General features: G+C 33.8%; 1 protein-coding gene across 1 annotated transcript in view; it reads left to right on the forward strand.

Annotated features, from left to right (window-relative positions):
* The first annotated feature begins 293 nt into the window (after positions 1–293).
* The window catches only part of LOC106465340 (high-affinity choline transporter 1-like), a 19558-nt gene continuing 4468 nt past the window's right edge, over positions 294–15383 (forward strand). The window contains exons 1-6 of the mRNA XM_013925556.2: positions 294–468; positions 5282–5389; positions 8630–8785; positions 9734–9882; positions 11778–11927; positions 12411–12540. Coding sequence (XP_013781010.1) covers positions 294–468; positions 5282–5389; positions 8630–8785; positions 9734–9882; positions 11778–11927; positions 12411–12540 — 868 coding nt within the window. The remainder of the gene's footprint in view (positions 469–5281; positions 5390–8629; positions 8786–9733; positions 9883–11777; positions 11928–12410; positions 12541–15383) is intronic.

Below are 15383 nucleotides of genomic sequence, written 5' to 3' on the forward strand. Positions count from 1 at the left end.
TTATCATTGTGGAAATATTCTACCTTATTATGTGCAGCTTTATTTTGGTTATAGTAATTCGTACTATTAATGTTTTATCAAAAATATAAAGCAAAGAACTACGTGCTCATTTTAATGGCCAGTTTTACTTAAAGCTAGATCATTTAACGAAATGTTTAGCCTTCGTGAACTCAGATGCTACTTTTAAAAACATCTTACACAACACATTAACAATAATCCCACATAGTCTTTATGTTCCCAGCAGAGAACAAGTCGTTATTGCCAGACACAGTTAGTGACAACAAAACGTCCAGATGGCTATCAACATTCCTGGTTTGATTTCTATCATCATTTTTTACATTATCGTCATGGTAGTAGGGATATGGGCTAGCCGAAAAAAGAAGACATCTGGTGGTAGTGTAGAAAGTGAAGAGGTGATGCTAGCAGGAAGAAATATTGGAGTTTTTATAGGAATTTTTACAATGACAGGTAGACGTTTTATATCATTCATTGTTAGTGCAGATTCTGTTTTATTGTTCAAAAGCATTAACTATACTGAAAGTTAAAATAAACTCGATTAATCGTTGTTGTTGCTTAGGAAACGTAATAAATTAGTTTCACTTCATTACTAGATTAAACAAAAGTATATTAATTTTCTAATGTGACCTTCACTGGAGGTTCTAAAGAGGCTGAGTAAATTATATTAAAACGATTTTGAAGCCTCATCACGTCGTTGTAGTCTACGTCTCCACGTCTAATCATGCTCTATTTGACGACTGTATATCTTGGCAATATCCCTGCAGCGTAGCTTCTATTGCAAAACGCTTCCTCATAAGACTGTCATGTCCAAAACACACCACTCCTCCCAACAAGTTTTCTATACTTCAGTGTCAGATTCAAAAATCTGATCATACAAAAGTCTATAGGCCCTGCATCTGGCAAGTTGACTAGTATGTGTTCGTATTAAATAGCATGGATACCTTTTCATTATCCAGCTGCTTGAGATAAAGAATGATTGACCAGGAAGTATGACTGGAAGTCTTATTTTGGTGAATGCATACCCTGTTGTACGAAGTTTCTTCTTGATTATGTTGCGTACTGTTACCACTAACCTCTGTTTTCGTAGATTCTCACCTGTTACAAGACCCTGCACTTTGGTAACCAGGCTGGGGTACGACTTGTTGCAAGTCTCTTTCTGGATGGTTCTAGTGCATCAAGTTGATCCATATTACTTTGTTTTCCAATGCATTTGTTCAGGGTTCAGTGAACTGAAAGGGTAAAAAATGGGCGCAACGGTCGGTTATAACAGTAACGAAGTTCAAAACAATTAAACTTGAAGGTAGTTACATAAGTCCATTCACTGTGCAAGACGTGTAACTACAAATGTTCTATTTAACGAGCTCGGGGAATTTAACCTTACAATGGGGAACGAAACAATGATTTTTCGAGCAGTTAAACGAATACATAGCTGATTCCTAGGAGAACGAGGCTTTGAAATTCTTTAGCGACAGTCAGAGTCGTCGTACCAAGACTACATACAGAAGAGCAAACGACAGCATTGAACGACTAAAGTCAGGAATGGCACGATTTTGTTCTAGAATGACTCCGCATATGATATGTCTAAATTAGCTTTTAACTCGCACTTCAATTATTAACGTGGGGTTTAAGGTCGGATGATGAAACAAGTTTTCTCACAAGCCCTATAATCATTACACTCTGGCCTAAAATAGCTTATTTTCCCTGTAATTAACAATTCCTTATTCTCGCCGATGTTGTCCCACTCGGGAAGGGGGGGGGGGGACTGAGTAGGTGTGTGTATAAAATGCTTTTAATTTCTGCTTTAAGCATTCTGGTTCAAAATACGGTGGTATTTTACTTTATCTGGTTAATCGTTGGTTTCCCTTTAACATTCTTCATAGATTGTATCGGATGATCCCCCCTAGTTATAACTAAAGTAAATATTCCTAAAATAGGAAAATATTGTGATATACCTCCCAAAAGTAAAATGTAAAGATTCTTTTATCCGTGGCGGTTAACAATGTTTATTTAACATAAAGCCATTTGTCACTTGTGAAAAATTGTTTGTTTAGAACAAGTGAAATATGCGCTTTTAGCCCAATGATTTCTGTAGCAATAAACCAGTCTTTTTTAGTTTGTCGTTGTTAAGCACAAAGATTGTTTTACACATCATGGGTATCGAAACCCGATTTTTAGCGTTTTAAGCCTGCATACTTACCACTGAGGACATAAATACATGTTATTAACTAGAAGAGTTTACCATCTGTAGCCTGTTTAGCATTCAAAGGATTATAACATTATCAACTCTCATTACAAAGTGGTTGAAGATTTTTAAGGACAAAATGGCGACTTTGTAATATGATTATTATCCAGTTGAATCCTCAGTTAGTCACAATTTAGAAAGAATAGAGAATTACAACCTTGAAAGATGACACACACACACACACAGATGTATCTGACCTAACATACATATGTTCTTTGCTTACGCTAAGTTGTGTAATAGTGGTGATTTAAACCGAATAGTAGGTGTTGTTTAATTTAATCAATATGTGTAATTGCACTCAGTTGTGTAATAATGGTAGTTTAAAACGAATAGTAGGTATTGTTTAATTTAATCAATATGTGTGATTGCACTCAGTTGTGTAATAATGGTAGTTTAAACCGAATAGTAGGTGTTGTTTAATTTAATCAATATGTGTAATTGCACTCAGTTGTGTAATAATGGTAGTTTAAACCGAATAGTAGGTGTTGTTTAATTTAATCAATATGTGTAATTGCACTCAGTTGTGTAATAATGGTAGTTTAAACCGAATAGTAGGTGTTGTTTAATTTAATCAATATGTGTGATTGCGCTCAGTTGTGTAATAATGGTAGTTTAAACCGAATAGTAGGTATTGTTTAATTCGTCAATATGCGGAAATATTTTATTTCCATCTTTAAAGCATTTAAGTTGCAGTATTATTATTATTAAAACAGTTAAGTTTTTGAGGCGAATCAACCTTCATTTATAAAGTGATGAAGCATTGGAACCTGAATTTAACTGTTTGTGTAAGAAATTAGATTCTCAATTTGTCCACGCTTGTATGTGTCAGAAAATATGAAACTTTCGCAAAAAAACGTCCTTGCTGATTGTTCACTGTGAATATACAATGCTTTTTTTTTTACAATCATTCGAAACTAATCAGGTTATAGCTTTAAACTGAATTATATGTTGCAAGCTAGACTTGTTATGAATATATCAAAGCATTGAAATGTTTTACATCCTATGTATTTTCTTTATAAATTTAGTGTTTTGGTTTGTCGTAAAATATGATAAGATTTGTAGTTAGAATTCTTATGAAATTAATAACTAGCTTGTATCAAAGATGATTTAAGCTTGGAACCTGAAAAACAACTTATCTATTTAAAGATGATTCAAACGAATTCGTTAAATCAAGTTTTCGAAGTGAAAGTAAGTGTTGGTTGGCTTTTCTTCCTGTATCCTAAATCCATATTTTCTTAGTATTATAGTTGTTTCTTTGTACTTACTCTTTCAATCTCCTTGGGTGACAGTGCGTAAAACACGTGCATGTACTACTTGACCGCGTTACCTCCGTTTTCTTAAAAATATAGTTACCCAAGGCTAGTATTTGTTCATAAAATAATTAGTATTGAAACTCCCTAAATTGTTTTCCACGGAAATTACTAAAAAAATCCATAGAAGTTTTGAAATCATGAGGTTTTCGAAGATTGACTTGGTTGGTATGACAAAAAAATCGATAAAAATCAAAATACAATATTCACAGCGGTTTTTACCTTCAACGTTCGTGGAATTTCTTCAGAACTACGGAATGTGTTTTTTTATGAAAATATCTGTAGTTGGACCCCTAGGCTAAGTTAGCACTTAGCTAACTGTCGGAAATGTCACTTTTCTTTTTTCTTTGGTTAGTTTTATAATCTTGGACACTGGGGTGTGATTTTTAAATGAGGATAAGTGATATAAAAACTGAATTATTGTTAGCCCCATATTCCCCAATCATCCACCTCTTGAGCGTGAATATGTTCTGTGGAAAAGTTCCGACTTTCAGTGCATAGATGGCAAGTGAGTCTTTTGTTTGGTTAGACTGTTTTATCACGCGGGGAAGGGGGTTGCACAATTGTAAATAATCGGTTCTTGCTCTTAAGTGAATACTCTTTCGATCTTTCTCTCTCTCCATCCAGGTATAATATTTGACTTGATGAGAATAATCCCCCCCCCCGTGAGAGATGTATTATTTGGGGAAGCTAAACCCCTTGTTTCGGTGGTAGGTGCTGCAGCCTCTGGTCAAAAATAGGTACTGCGACAGAGAGCATGTTTATCTTTGCCATACACGCAAAAGGATTCAAATGTGGAATCCTGTAGTCCATGAATCACCTTTGTCATTAATTATTCCAAATGAAATATTCCCTCACCCAACAATTTATACAAGTAAATTACCCTTTTAAATGGACTTTCCCCGTCTAAGGAATCGTTTAGACACGGGGGGGGGGGATTAGTACAAACTTATTTGAGATAGTCAATGACATATCTAATCTTAACCCGAAGTAAAAGGCTTAACACAACTTTATGATCATTTTCTGACATTCGGTTAACATTAGTGTCAAGATACGTGTAGAACATCACGGCTGGGGTATGACTTGTTGTAAGTCTCTTTCTGGATGGTTTTAGTGCATCAAATTGATCCATGTTCCTTTGTTTTCCAATACAATGAAGCACAAAGGATATCCCCGTCTTGAAAATCCTAAATCAATATTTTGTGTGGGAAAGGATTTCGCGTGACATATGCTGATCTGCATGTTCAAAATAGTTTTAATATCAAGTACTCAACCTTCTGTAGAACATGACATGACTTCACCTTCAAAAACTACAAATAACATTTTTTGATTAATGTTTGCATGAAAGTGAAGTATGATCTATTTCCTATCGCGACCTTATATTATAGGATCGTTTGTAGGGAATTCTATAACCTATGTTTTGTTTGAACTCTACTAACAGTACTGTATGGAGTCTTTCGTTCGTTAACTTTAATCACACTGACCGATATTTAATATTGATTCGACAATCAACATCACTGGATTTGGATATTGAGGGTTTTACTTATAATCACCAAACTTGCCTACAAAATCCTGTTATGAAAATAATTCTGACATGATTAAGGACTAAGTTAGATTTATTTGTTAATGAAGAATAATCTTTTTTTTCCTGCAAATAAGACGTACATTATACCTTTGTATTGAACTATATTTTTATTATCCGTTAATTCAGCCACCTGGGTGGGAGGAGGTTATATTAATGGAACAGCAGAAGCCATCTACAGTAACGGTCTTGCTTGGTGTCAGGCTCCGTTGGGCTATTCACTTAGTATTGCACTTGGTAAGTCTGAAGGTGTTGATAAAAGCTGCCATCAGTGTTTATGTACATTGACAAGTTTATGTTAAATTATGTTTCATAGAGTCTAGATACTTATTCTTAAATAATTGAGCTGGTTTATGATATAACGTACAGGGATACAATTTTCCTGGTGGCACAGAAGTACACTGGTTATAATGCTAGAATTTTGGGTTTCTTCGCGCTAAAACAAAAAGCAAGGGCAAACAGATTGGATGAAAAAAGGAATGTCTCCTGTTAATAAAAATTGGTCATCACTAGCTCTAACGTGGATACAAATACAATTATATCATTTCTTATTCAATTACGAACGATTTTTATTTTGTTATATTAATTTCACGAGTAATCGTTAATTTGGTAAATGTCTATATTGTTTTATTTATATGATCAGGTTTTGTAAGGTAATCCTCTTTATCAGGGTCATATTGTGGCAGATGATTGTTTGTTTGTAGTTAAGCACAAAGCTACACAATGGGCTATCTGTGCTCTGCCCACCACGGGTATCGAAACCCGGTTTCTAGTGTCGTAAGTCAGCAGAATTACCACTGTGCCACTGGGGGCTTGACAGATGAAGAGGGAAGCCTTTGCTAAATTACGCACGCTGTTCATGCAAAAGTAAGTATTTAATTTTTAAAGGAAACCGTTTTTTTTCTATCTCTTGAACATATAAATAATTTCTAGTTTTAAAGTTATACATTTCCGAGAATAACGTATCGTAAGTTTTACTTTGATAACAAAAAAGACACTAATACTTTGAACAAATATAGCAAAAGGTGTGACTTTACCTTTTAGTTTAGAAAGGTAAAATGTTTTCACACTTACACGCATTCAGCACACGTATTTAAGTTTAGTGTGCAGATATTCCAGCTATGAAATGTCGCGATCTTATACTTGAGGTAGTTACACATTGGTGTTGCTGAAGAGTTAGTTAGGCTTGTTTTAGTATGTTCTGTTGTGAATTGGTCTTATACTTGAGGTAGTTACACATTGGTGTAGCTGAAGAGTTAGTTAGGCTTGTTTTAATATGTTCTCCAGTGAATTGGTCTTATACTTGAGTTAGTTACACATTGGTGTAGCTGAAGAGTTAGTTAGGCTTGTTTTAATATGTTCTCTAGTGAATTGGTCTTATACTTGAGTTAGTTACACATTGGTGTAGCTGAAGAGTTAGTTAGGCTTGTTTTAATATGTTCTCTAATGAATTGGTTCTCAAACTTAACCTAACTGCGATAATCTTCTAACAACAAAAATTACTACACAGTCCTACAACCACGTGTTTTCGCAGGATTGTTAGTGAAAAATAGAACATACATTACACGGCAGAGCCAACAATGCTAATAGTTGAGCAATCACAAGACAATTTTTATGGCCAGCATTAAAAGAATAAAAGTTACTTTATGGGTGAGCGGAAATCCTTGAAACGAGGATCTGCGCTTCTGAGGTACAGGCGAAGGCCATCTTCAACGGTGCGCCAAATCCTATACTTGATGTTTAGTAAAATCAATGCAGAAAAAACCTGCTTCACAATGGTAGGCACATGGAAAAAAACTTTGGACATCTTTTCTTACGACGTTTTTTTAAACTCACTTCGGCCTTTAGACAACTCGTGTGAATGCGCTTATTTAGTGCTTTCGTCGCAAAGCAAGAAAGAAAAAGAAAAAAAAACGTTGCTACGTAACTTTTTCAAACAATCCAGGTAGTTAGAGTGAGCGACCTCTTAAGAATAAAATCAACGATCGAGAATAATAATAATAACTTAAAATATATTAATGTAGTTGTTTATGAAACGAAAAAAAAAAAGACAATAGAATGAAGTTGCTTATTATACCAAAAGTGATGCCCATTTTACAATTGCGAAAATACTCCCGACCCCTTGTAAGGCACTTGTGACCCACAGTTTGCGAACTGCTGCAACCTTGTGGCATCAACCATGTTGAGATTTAGGAGTACCTTGAGGTTGTGTTCTCCCTATTTTTACTTGTGGGATGACCAACGGACATGGGTGATAGTTGCACTCTGAAAAAGTTAACCCTATTGTAATATTTATATAGTGGTTGGTTCTCTCTTTTATTCACGGTTGCTTCAGATCGTTTTAAGATTTTTATCTCAACAGCTAACGAGTAGTGGTGCCTATTGTTCTCTACACACACCGATTGAATTGTTTATTTGTTTCTCGTGTGTCAGATAAATAAACGTTATTTTTGTGTCACTACGAACTTATGCCCCCACCCCAAGTAGCTCCGCGGTAAGTCTTAAAAGATTATAACGTTAAAAACCGGATTACGAAACCCATGATGGGCACAGCACAGATAGTCCATTGTATGGCTTTGTGCTTAATAATAACTAAAGAAGAGCGAAATTATGAGACCAGTAACGTTAGGAACTTAGGCTAATACTGCAATACTTATACTGCCAAACTTCGGGTTGCGGTTATTATTATTTCCTGAAGGTTATCAGTATACCTGAGAATACCATATAACAAAGGTAGCATCACTGCTATTGTGTAATTTATAACAGTTAGATAAATATATACGTTCAAATCGTTTACAACATGTCGTGATTCTGTTATAAGTAATAAGATAATCAAATATTATTTTTTATCATATTCATTTCTTTTATTTTTATATCAATTACTATTATTACTCTAAGGTTTAATTATATATCTGTATATATTTCTCTCTCTAAACAGTCCCTGGTGGCTCAGCGGAAGGTATGAAGGCTTATAACACTAAAAAACCAGGTTCCGATATCCGTTGTGCACACACACTTATATAGCCCAGTGTGTAGGTTTGTGCTAAACAACAAACAAGCAAATCTTTGTTTCAAATTAAATAGTCAATTCTAACTATAGTTATCTATCTACTTATATAGTTATCATATTGATAACAGTTTATATGATAGTATTTCTAATAATCATTTATTTATCTATTACTATATTAAGACTGAAACATCAACAATGTGGTCAAAACTATTTTAAACGTCAATCATCAGTAGGTGGTTCGTAGTAACACACTGTCTGACTCAACTGACAAAACAAAGTCACAAAACAGTACAAATTCGAAACTGCAATGATTTCAGTAGACCTTGACTATTACACTTATACCAAAATGTTTATATGTGAGACCTGAAAATGATATTTTTAATTAACTTACAATAACTTTATGATACTCGAATGCTTGTCCCTGAGGTATAAAATTTCATGTGTATTGAATATCGTTCCTGTTTCAGGGGGTTTAATGTTTGCTAAGAAGATGCGATCACGGGGTTACATAACTATGCTAGACCCTTTGCAGGAGAATTTCGGATCAAGGATGGGGGGACTGCTTTTTCTTCCTGCTCTCTGTGGGGAGATCTTCTGGTCTGCAGCTATTCTTGCAGCGCTTGGTAAGTAGGCACGAAAATATTGTCATATTTTTGTACCTTTGGGTTTTATAGAAACATTCTAAATATTAAAATAAACAATTTTGTGTTTAAAATCACTCTAAACCAATATCACTAAATCAAATAATAATAAAGTGAGTAAATATTTAATATGTTGTGACAAAAGTTACATCTGATTGTAATTCCAAAAATCAATATGTCATTAGTTATTTGCCGTTTCACGTGCCATGTTGCGAGAATATATATAGCCGTTTCGGCGCAGTTTGGAAAGAAATTAATTTAATATTATTTCGATTTGGTAATTTGTTTATCTTCTGTTTTGAAGTTCGCTTCAATTTTGATTGTTGTTTCCATATAATTGAGCGACAGTGCTACCTGCTGGTGGTTTTTGATTAAAGTACAGGTTGCCATTGCAAACCGGAGGAACACGTAGACAAGTGACAGCTCTTTTGGTGTATGGAGGTCTACAGCGTTTAGTCCATGCAGCGGCAAGCCTGAAAAAGGCCGTGGGTAGTTAATTATACCTCGTAATGGACATTATTTGCACAACATTGCCATTAGAAATTACCAAATCGGTACTAATGGACTCGATATGGGGTGATTAATTATCAGTGATCAACATGTAAAGAACAGACTTTAATTCTTTCAGGCTCTAGTCAATTCGAAATTTGTGGGTCTCTTGTTTCACGGGTCGTAACTAATGAAACTGACTAATTAACTGTAATCAGAAAGTAAATGCTGCCCTTAAACCGTTCTCATATTTTAGCTCTGTTGTCCAGATGGTTAAAGAATATTTCAGTCATAAACGCTTGATGTAGTATAATATTCAAAAGGCTTTGGTTAGTGGCCCCTGTGACTTGATTGATTCAAACATTGTGTAATTCAACCTAACGTCTTGTCATACTTTAGATAGTACACTTAGTATTGCTTTATTATCTTGCTTTATTCCAGGAGCTACTATTAGTGTGATCATTGACCTCGAACCGAATACGTCCATCATTGTATCATGCTGCATTGCTGTTTTTTACACACTCATTGGTGGCTTATACTCGGTTGCTTACACTGATGTTATCCAGTTGTTCTGCATCTTCATAGGTCTGGTGAGAAAACAAGTTCATTATACGAACCCAGTTTAACAGACTGGTATACTAACAATTTCCAGTGTTTTCACCTCTGATCTTTTAAATATTAACAACGTAGAAGTCTAATAATTTAAGACACGCTCTATTTAATAATATTAGAATTAATGATACTTTGTTATAAGGCGCCATTTCAAGGTTTGACCTTGGTATTGTTGAGACACAACAGTGTAATAGACTTGTATTTCATTAGGTACCCCTACATGACACAGTTAAATATTTAACAATTTATCAGAGTACTATTTCAAGAGGCCTAGTCTACGTGATATTGTTAAGCGTTACGATGTAGTAGATTTCTTCTGCGCGATGTTTTAAAATGGTACAGTGTAAATTTATAAATATAAATTTTATCCTTAAAAAGTATTTTTCATACCAATTTTATGAAGACATTATTAGCACAAGGTCCTTTCTTTGAAATCACTACAAACCTTCGGTGAAAAAAAAAGGTTAAAATATCATGATGGTATCGCAATAAATTTTATCTAATGTTCCTGTATTAATCAATGTAGTGTAACAAATTATACTCTTAATGATACTTAATTAACTGATCGTGAATTGTTTGACCAAAAGTTTAGTGACAGAGGAAAAATATCGTTAATTTGTCCTGCATCAATTTTATTTGAAGAATTGGTTATAAAATCGGTTATTTCTTAATATAATATATCAAAATAAGCTAATGTGGGCAGTGACACTTGTTAAAGGTTTTTGTTGTAGTTCATTCTACAAATAATACTAAACAGACTTCAAGACATTTTGCAGAATAATTGCAGCAACTTCTAGCAAGATTTCTTCTTTTTTATTACGGATAATCTGTAGTATTGTTACTTATCTTTCGAGAAACTTCAGCGATACAAGTCCCTTCTTGATTTAAACTAGTTTATTCTTTCTCGATACAACTTTTTGTAATACACAGAATTTCCACAGTCACTTTAAACTTAACCTTTATAATACACGTTATAAATCACAGTGATTCACACACTTTACTTACGATGCCTACTGTTCGCTTGACTCAATTACCTATCTCTTCAATTTCCCTGATTTTTCTCACCAGGCTTATATACTAAAAAGAGGGTGTCTCGAATGCACTCGAACCTTTATGATCCTTCGAGAAATTTCACGCATGCTACTAGCGCCAAACGCACCAGCAGAGTCACGTGACTTCCGCTGTCGTAACACTATGTTGGCTCCATTTCCTTAACTTTTTTATAACTATCAGGTCTGTATACATATTGTTGTAATCTGTATTTTCAATGATTTGATTTAGATGTTAGCAGAAGGGCGCATGACGTTAATATCGAAAAGTTTATAAAAGTAGGCTTGAATACCTATAATGTTCTAGATAACGTCACGAAAATCTAGTAACTTCGATAAATATCTAGAAGTGAGACATTAGATATAAATACTAGTAAATTGATCAGTTAGTAAGCTAGCAGTGAGTCAGTCATTTTTGTTTTCATTGGTAGAATAGTGAATTATTTAGTTTCAGTGTAGTTTTTAGATCGCGTATATTCAGTTACTCGATTAACTAGCCGTGAAATTGTATCAGTTAACTTATTTTTTACGTCATTCGTATTACGGTTAGTGAGATATTTCCGTTTGAACGTCATTTGTAAACTTAGGCTTACAAATTTGAACAGTGTTCAAGTGAAGTGTAACAAAGTTAAGGAAGAAGTAAACTAATTTGTTGTCGTTAGGTGGACTGGACCTAAAATTATTTTCCCTCAGTAATTAAAAAAAAAACACGACCAACGAAAGAACAGTGTTACGATATTTTTTATGTCCCTATTTGTCGCAGATTTGAAATGTGGAATTCTACATTTCTTTATTAAATACTGCATTTGATTTTTGACCCACAGTGGCTATGCATCCCCTTCAGTTTCTTACACGAAGCTGTTGGTGACATGTCTTTGAACTCGACCGATTGGCTGGGGTCGGTGAAGCTGTCAGATGCTGGTATATACATCGATTACTGGTTCTTATTAATTCTAGGAGGAATTCCTTGGCAGGTAGGCGCAAAAAGTAGCACATCTTACAGCGAATAGTGTGTTTGATTATGATACTTTTTTCATATCTGTTTAATGAATAGTAAGCGATCTTGGAAGTGAAGAAACAAAGTTGTTGCTAATTTAAAGACAAGCAGTTGTATTATGTTATATCAAATATTCTTCATTATGAAATTAATCATGCGTAAAAGTTACTATAATTTTTCATGTTTCAGAGCTTTGTTTAAACCTTTTGATCCTTGTGACTTTTAAAATTTCCTGTAATATTGTAATTCAAGCTGAAAATCCTGTTCCCTTATTATATGAACGTATTGAACTCTAAGAAAGCATAAATCTAATGCAAATGTTTATTTTACGTCTTTTATTTTTAAATTTAGTTCTAAAATATAAAAAGCTTTATTGAGTATAAAACATGAAATGTATTCATTCGTGAAGTCCGGATCTAAAATATGTTTTTGTCACAAGAAACTAATTGTATTTCTATAGGTGTATTTTCAGCGGGTTCTTTCATCTAAGAGTGTCTTCAAGGCTCAGATGCTTTCTTACGTAGCTTCTGTTGGTTGCCTACTGATGGCCGTCCCAGCTGTTATGATTGGAGTCGTTGCTAAAGCAACAGGTAAATATTTTCATCTCTGCATTTTTGAATTTTTTTTAGCATTGTGATTTTATCAAGTATCTCAAAGTAAGTAGAAAAAATGTAAATTCTCCTTTTTCGGAGAGTTTGAATTTTTATCAACTTTTCAACATTTTCAGTTTAACAAAAGGAATAGATAAAATTTCACCATTAGCAAGCTATTCATTTGTGCCTGTCATTATGAAGTAACTCCTCTATAACCGTTTGTAATGCTTTAAAAATATCACACTATACGTGCCAACAATCTCTCGTAACCTGTATTGAATTTCCACTTTATTAATTACAATTTTCAGTTAATATATACATTTGATATTAAGATAAGTATGTTTATTTTTATTCTCGGAGACGACTGTGCCTAAACATAGAAGATCTCTGACCTGGTCGAGTAAAACAGTTTCTCGTAAGTTGCCATCCAGGTTTAAAACATCAAACAAATCAGTGGAGTAAGAACAGGGGACTCCTAGGGGTCCTGACCCTTGATGATATTTGAAAGAGGGACAGCATATCATTTACCTTCTCCAAATATCTAACAAAAATCAGTGAGAAATAGATAGAGAAAAAAATGCCGATTGCGGTGTACCTCTAGAAATTGTTTTTAAATATTTCCTGTATAAGAGATTACCGCCACTTTGTAGTTTTCTGGATTGAAGATGAACGTGATACAAGATAAATGAAAAAAAGAAAAAGAAACCACTACTTTGTAATTTTTTTTAGCTTGGCGTGGCCTAATGATTAGCATACCAGGCTACGAAATGAAAAGTTCAAGATTCGAGCCGCGATATAGCTTTGAACTCGTTTCACATTTTCAGCTACGTGGCGTTAAACTGTATCAGCCAATCTTATTTATTTGTTAGGAGTATCTACATAAGTAATTAGTTGCCCTCCTTTAGGCTCCCTATGGTCAGCAGCAGTAGTTTTATCAATTATCTATAACTAGAACGAAAATGTCTATTAACGAATATAAATCATATCAGTTAATAATAAATATAACTAAAACTAAAAAACATGTAAAACGAGAACGTAATAGTAAAAAAAAAATAACGAAAATTATTTATTTATCTGACATACATCCACGTTGGGGGACAAGCGGTCTGACTTAAATCCCGCCCCCAATAGCACAGCGGTATGTCTGCGGACTTACAACGCTAGAAACCGGGTTTCGATACCCGTGGTGGGCAGAGCACAGATAGCCCATTGTGTAGCTTTGTGCATAACTACAAACAAGCTGACTTAAATCCCTGTGTATGTGAAAAGAATGCGTCAGAAATGCAGTAAATAGTCATTTAGCTAAACCGAAAGTATGTTTATTGAAGACTTCAGCAAATAGTCCTACGACAGAACAGTGTTTTTTTTTCTTACACCCATATACCACTGTATTGCCTAGTTTTCATTGTTAAGGTCGTCGCCACTCGGCTAACTATAATGATAATAATAACTAAAATGATATGTAATTAACTTCAATATTAATTATAACTAAAATTAAACTAATAACTATAGGTAACTAAAACTAAAGGTACGAATTCTTAACTATAAGTATAACTACAACTAAAAAACCACTGATCAGCAGTTTTGAATTAGGGATGATTGGATTTCAACATTGAAGGTTTCTGTTCTAGTCATTTAGCTCGCGTGTCGCTTAAAGTGCCATTCAGATTGAAAATACCAAACACGTGTATAATAAAAAATTACGAAAACAATACATATTTGTTTCTTATATTCTAAAAGCGTGTAAATATCATACATATAAATGCCAGTGCTTGTTTGTGTGTCTGAAACACAACTAAATATCTTTACAAACCAATAGATGGAGGCACGATACGTATAACAGTTGTATTTTTAATATAGTAAAAAAATGTATAAGTATTTTGTATGAAATGTTATATCTTTATGGACTTTCACCCTCCCATTCTTTCCCTTTGGCATCACAATTAATAAATCACCTTTGACCATGTAGGAATATTTCTTCCATAACCAGTTTTTCAGATGGTCAACTCTATACAGCTTTATCAAAACGCAGATTTGAGCATAATCTCAAAATATTCGTAAGTCCAAATTGTAATTAAGCATCATTTACAGGTGATAATAAAGTATTCACAAAAATGATGTTTTTTGTGAAATACTATAATGTGATGCTCAAAAAATCCAACGAATTTATAACATTATAAGATCATTCAAACTATATTTTTTTTAGAACTAGAGAAAATAATAGAATGAAACGAACTATCAAGTCAGTAAAAAAAAAGATTGATTGTATCGTGATATAAAATGCTGACTCAGCCACTTCGCTGTGGTGTTTGTTTACTGACTCTGACGAGTCATAAAATGGTCTTAAATTTCAATATATTTCACCTTTTTCAATAAAACAAACGCATTTTCAGATCTTAAGCTATAAGATGTTATTAATTATGCCCTGGTGTGTTTTGGACTGACACACTTTATTTGGTCTAAAAAGCCTCATTTTATTTTCAACTTAGGCGTTCTACACCAATAAAATAGCATTCATTTCTAGGCCTTAAAATTTATGATAATATTAGTTTTTTTTCCTTTCACCAAAGATAAAGTTGAAAATTTAACCTGCAACTTTAGCTTAATCTATTATTTCGTAATATTATAAGAGAAAAAAAAACCAAATGTTTTGTAAACGCCTACACTCCAGCAGTGTTCTTTTATTTTTCAAATTGACGATGAGTTTTTACGCAAACATATACACATACACGATTAGAATACACACATACACAATTAGAATATTGTTACGTCTCCGTTCGTTCGTTAATTAATTTTCCGTAAATTCATTCCAACGAAACTTTAGCGACACAAGTCCTTTC

This window comes from Limulus polyphemus, unplaced genomic scaffold (genome assembly GCF_000517525.1).
Source record: "Limulus polyphemus unplaced genomic scaffold, Limulus_polyphemus-2.1.2 Scaffold1914, whole genome shotgun sequence".
NCBI lineage: Eukaryota > Metazoa > Arthropoda > Merostomata > Xiphosura > Limulidae > Limulus > Limulus polyphemus.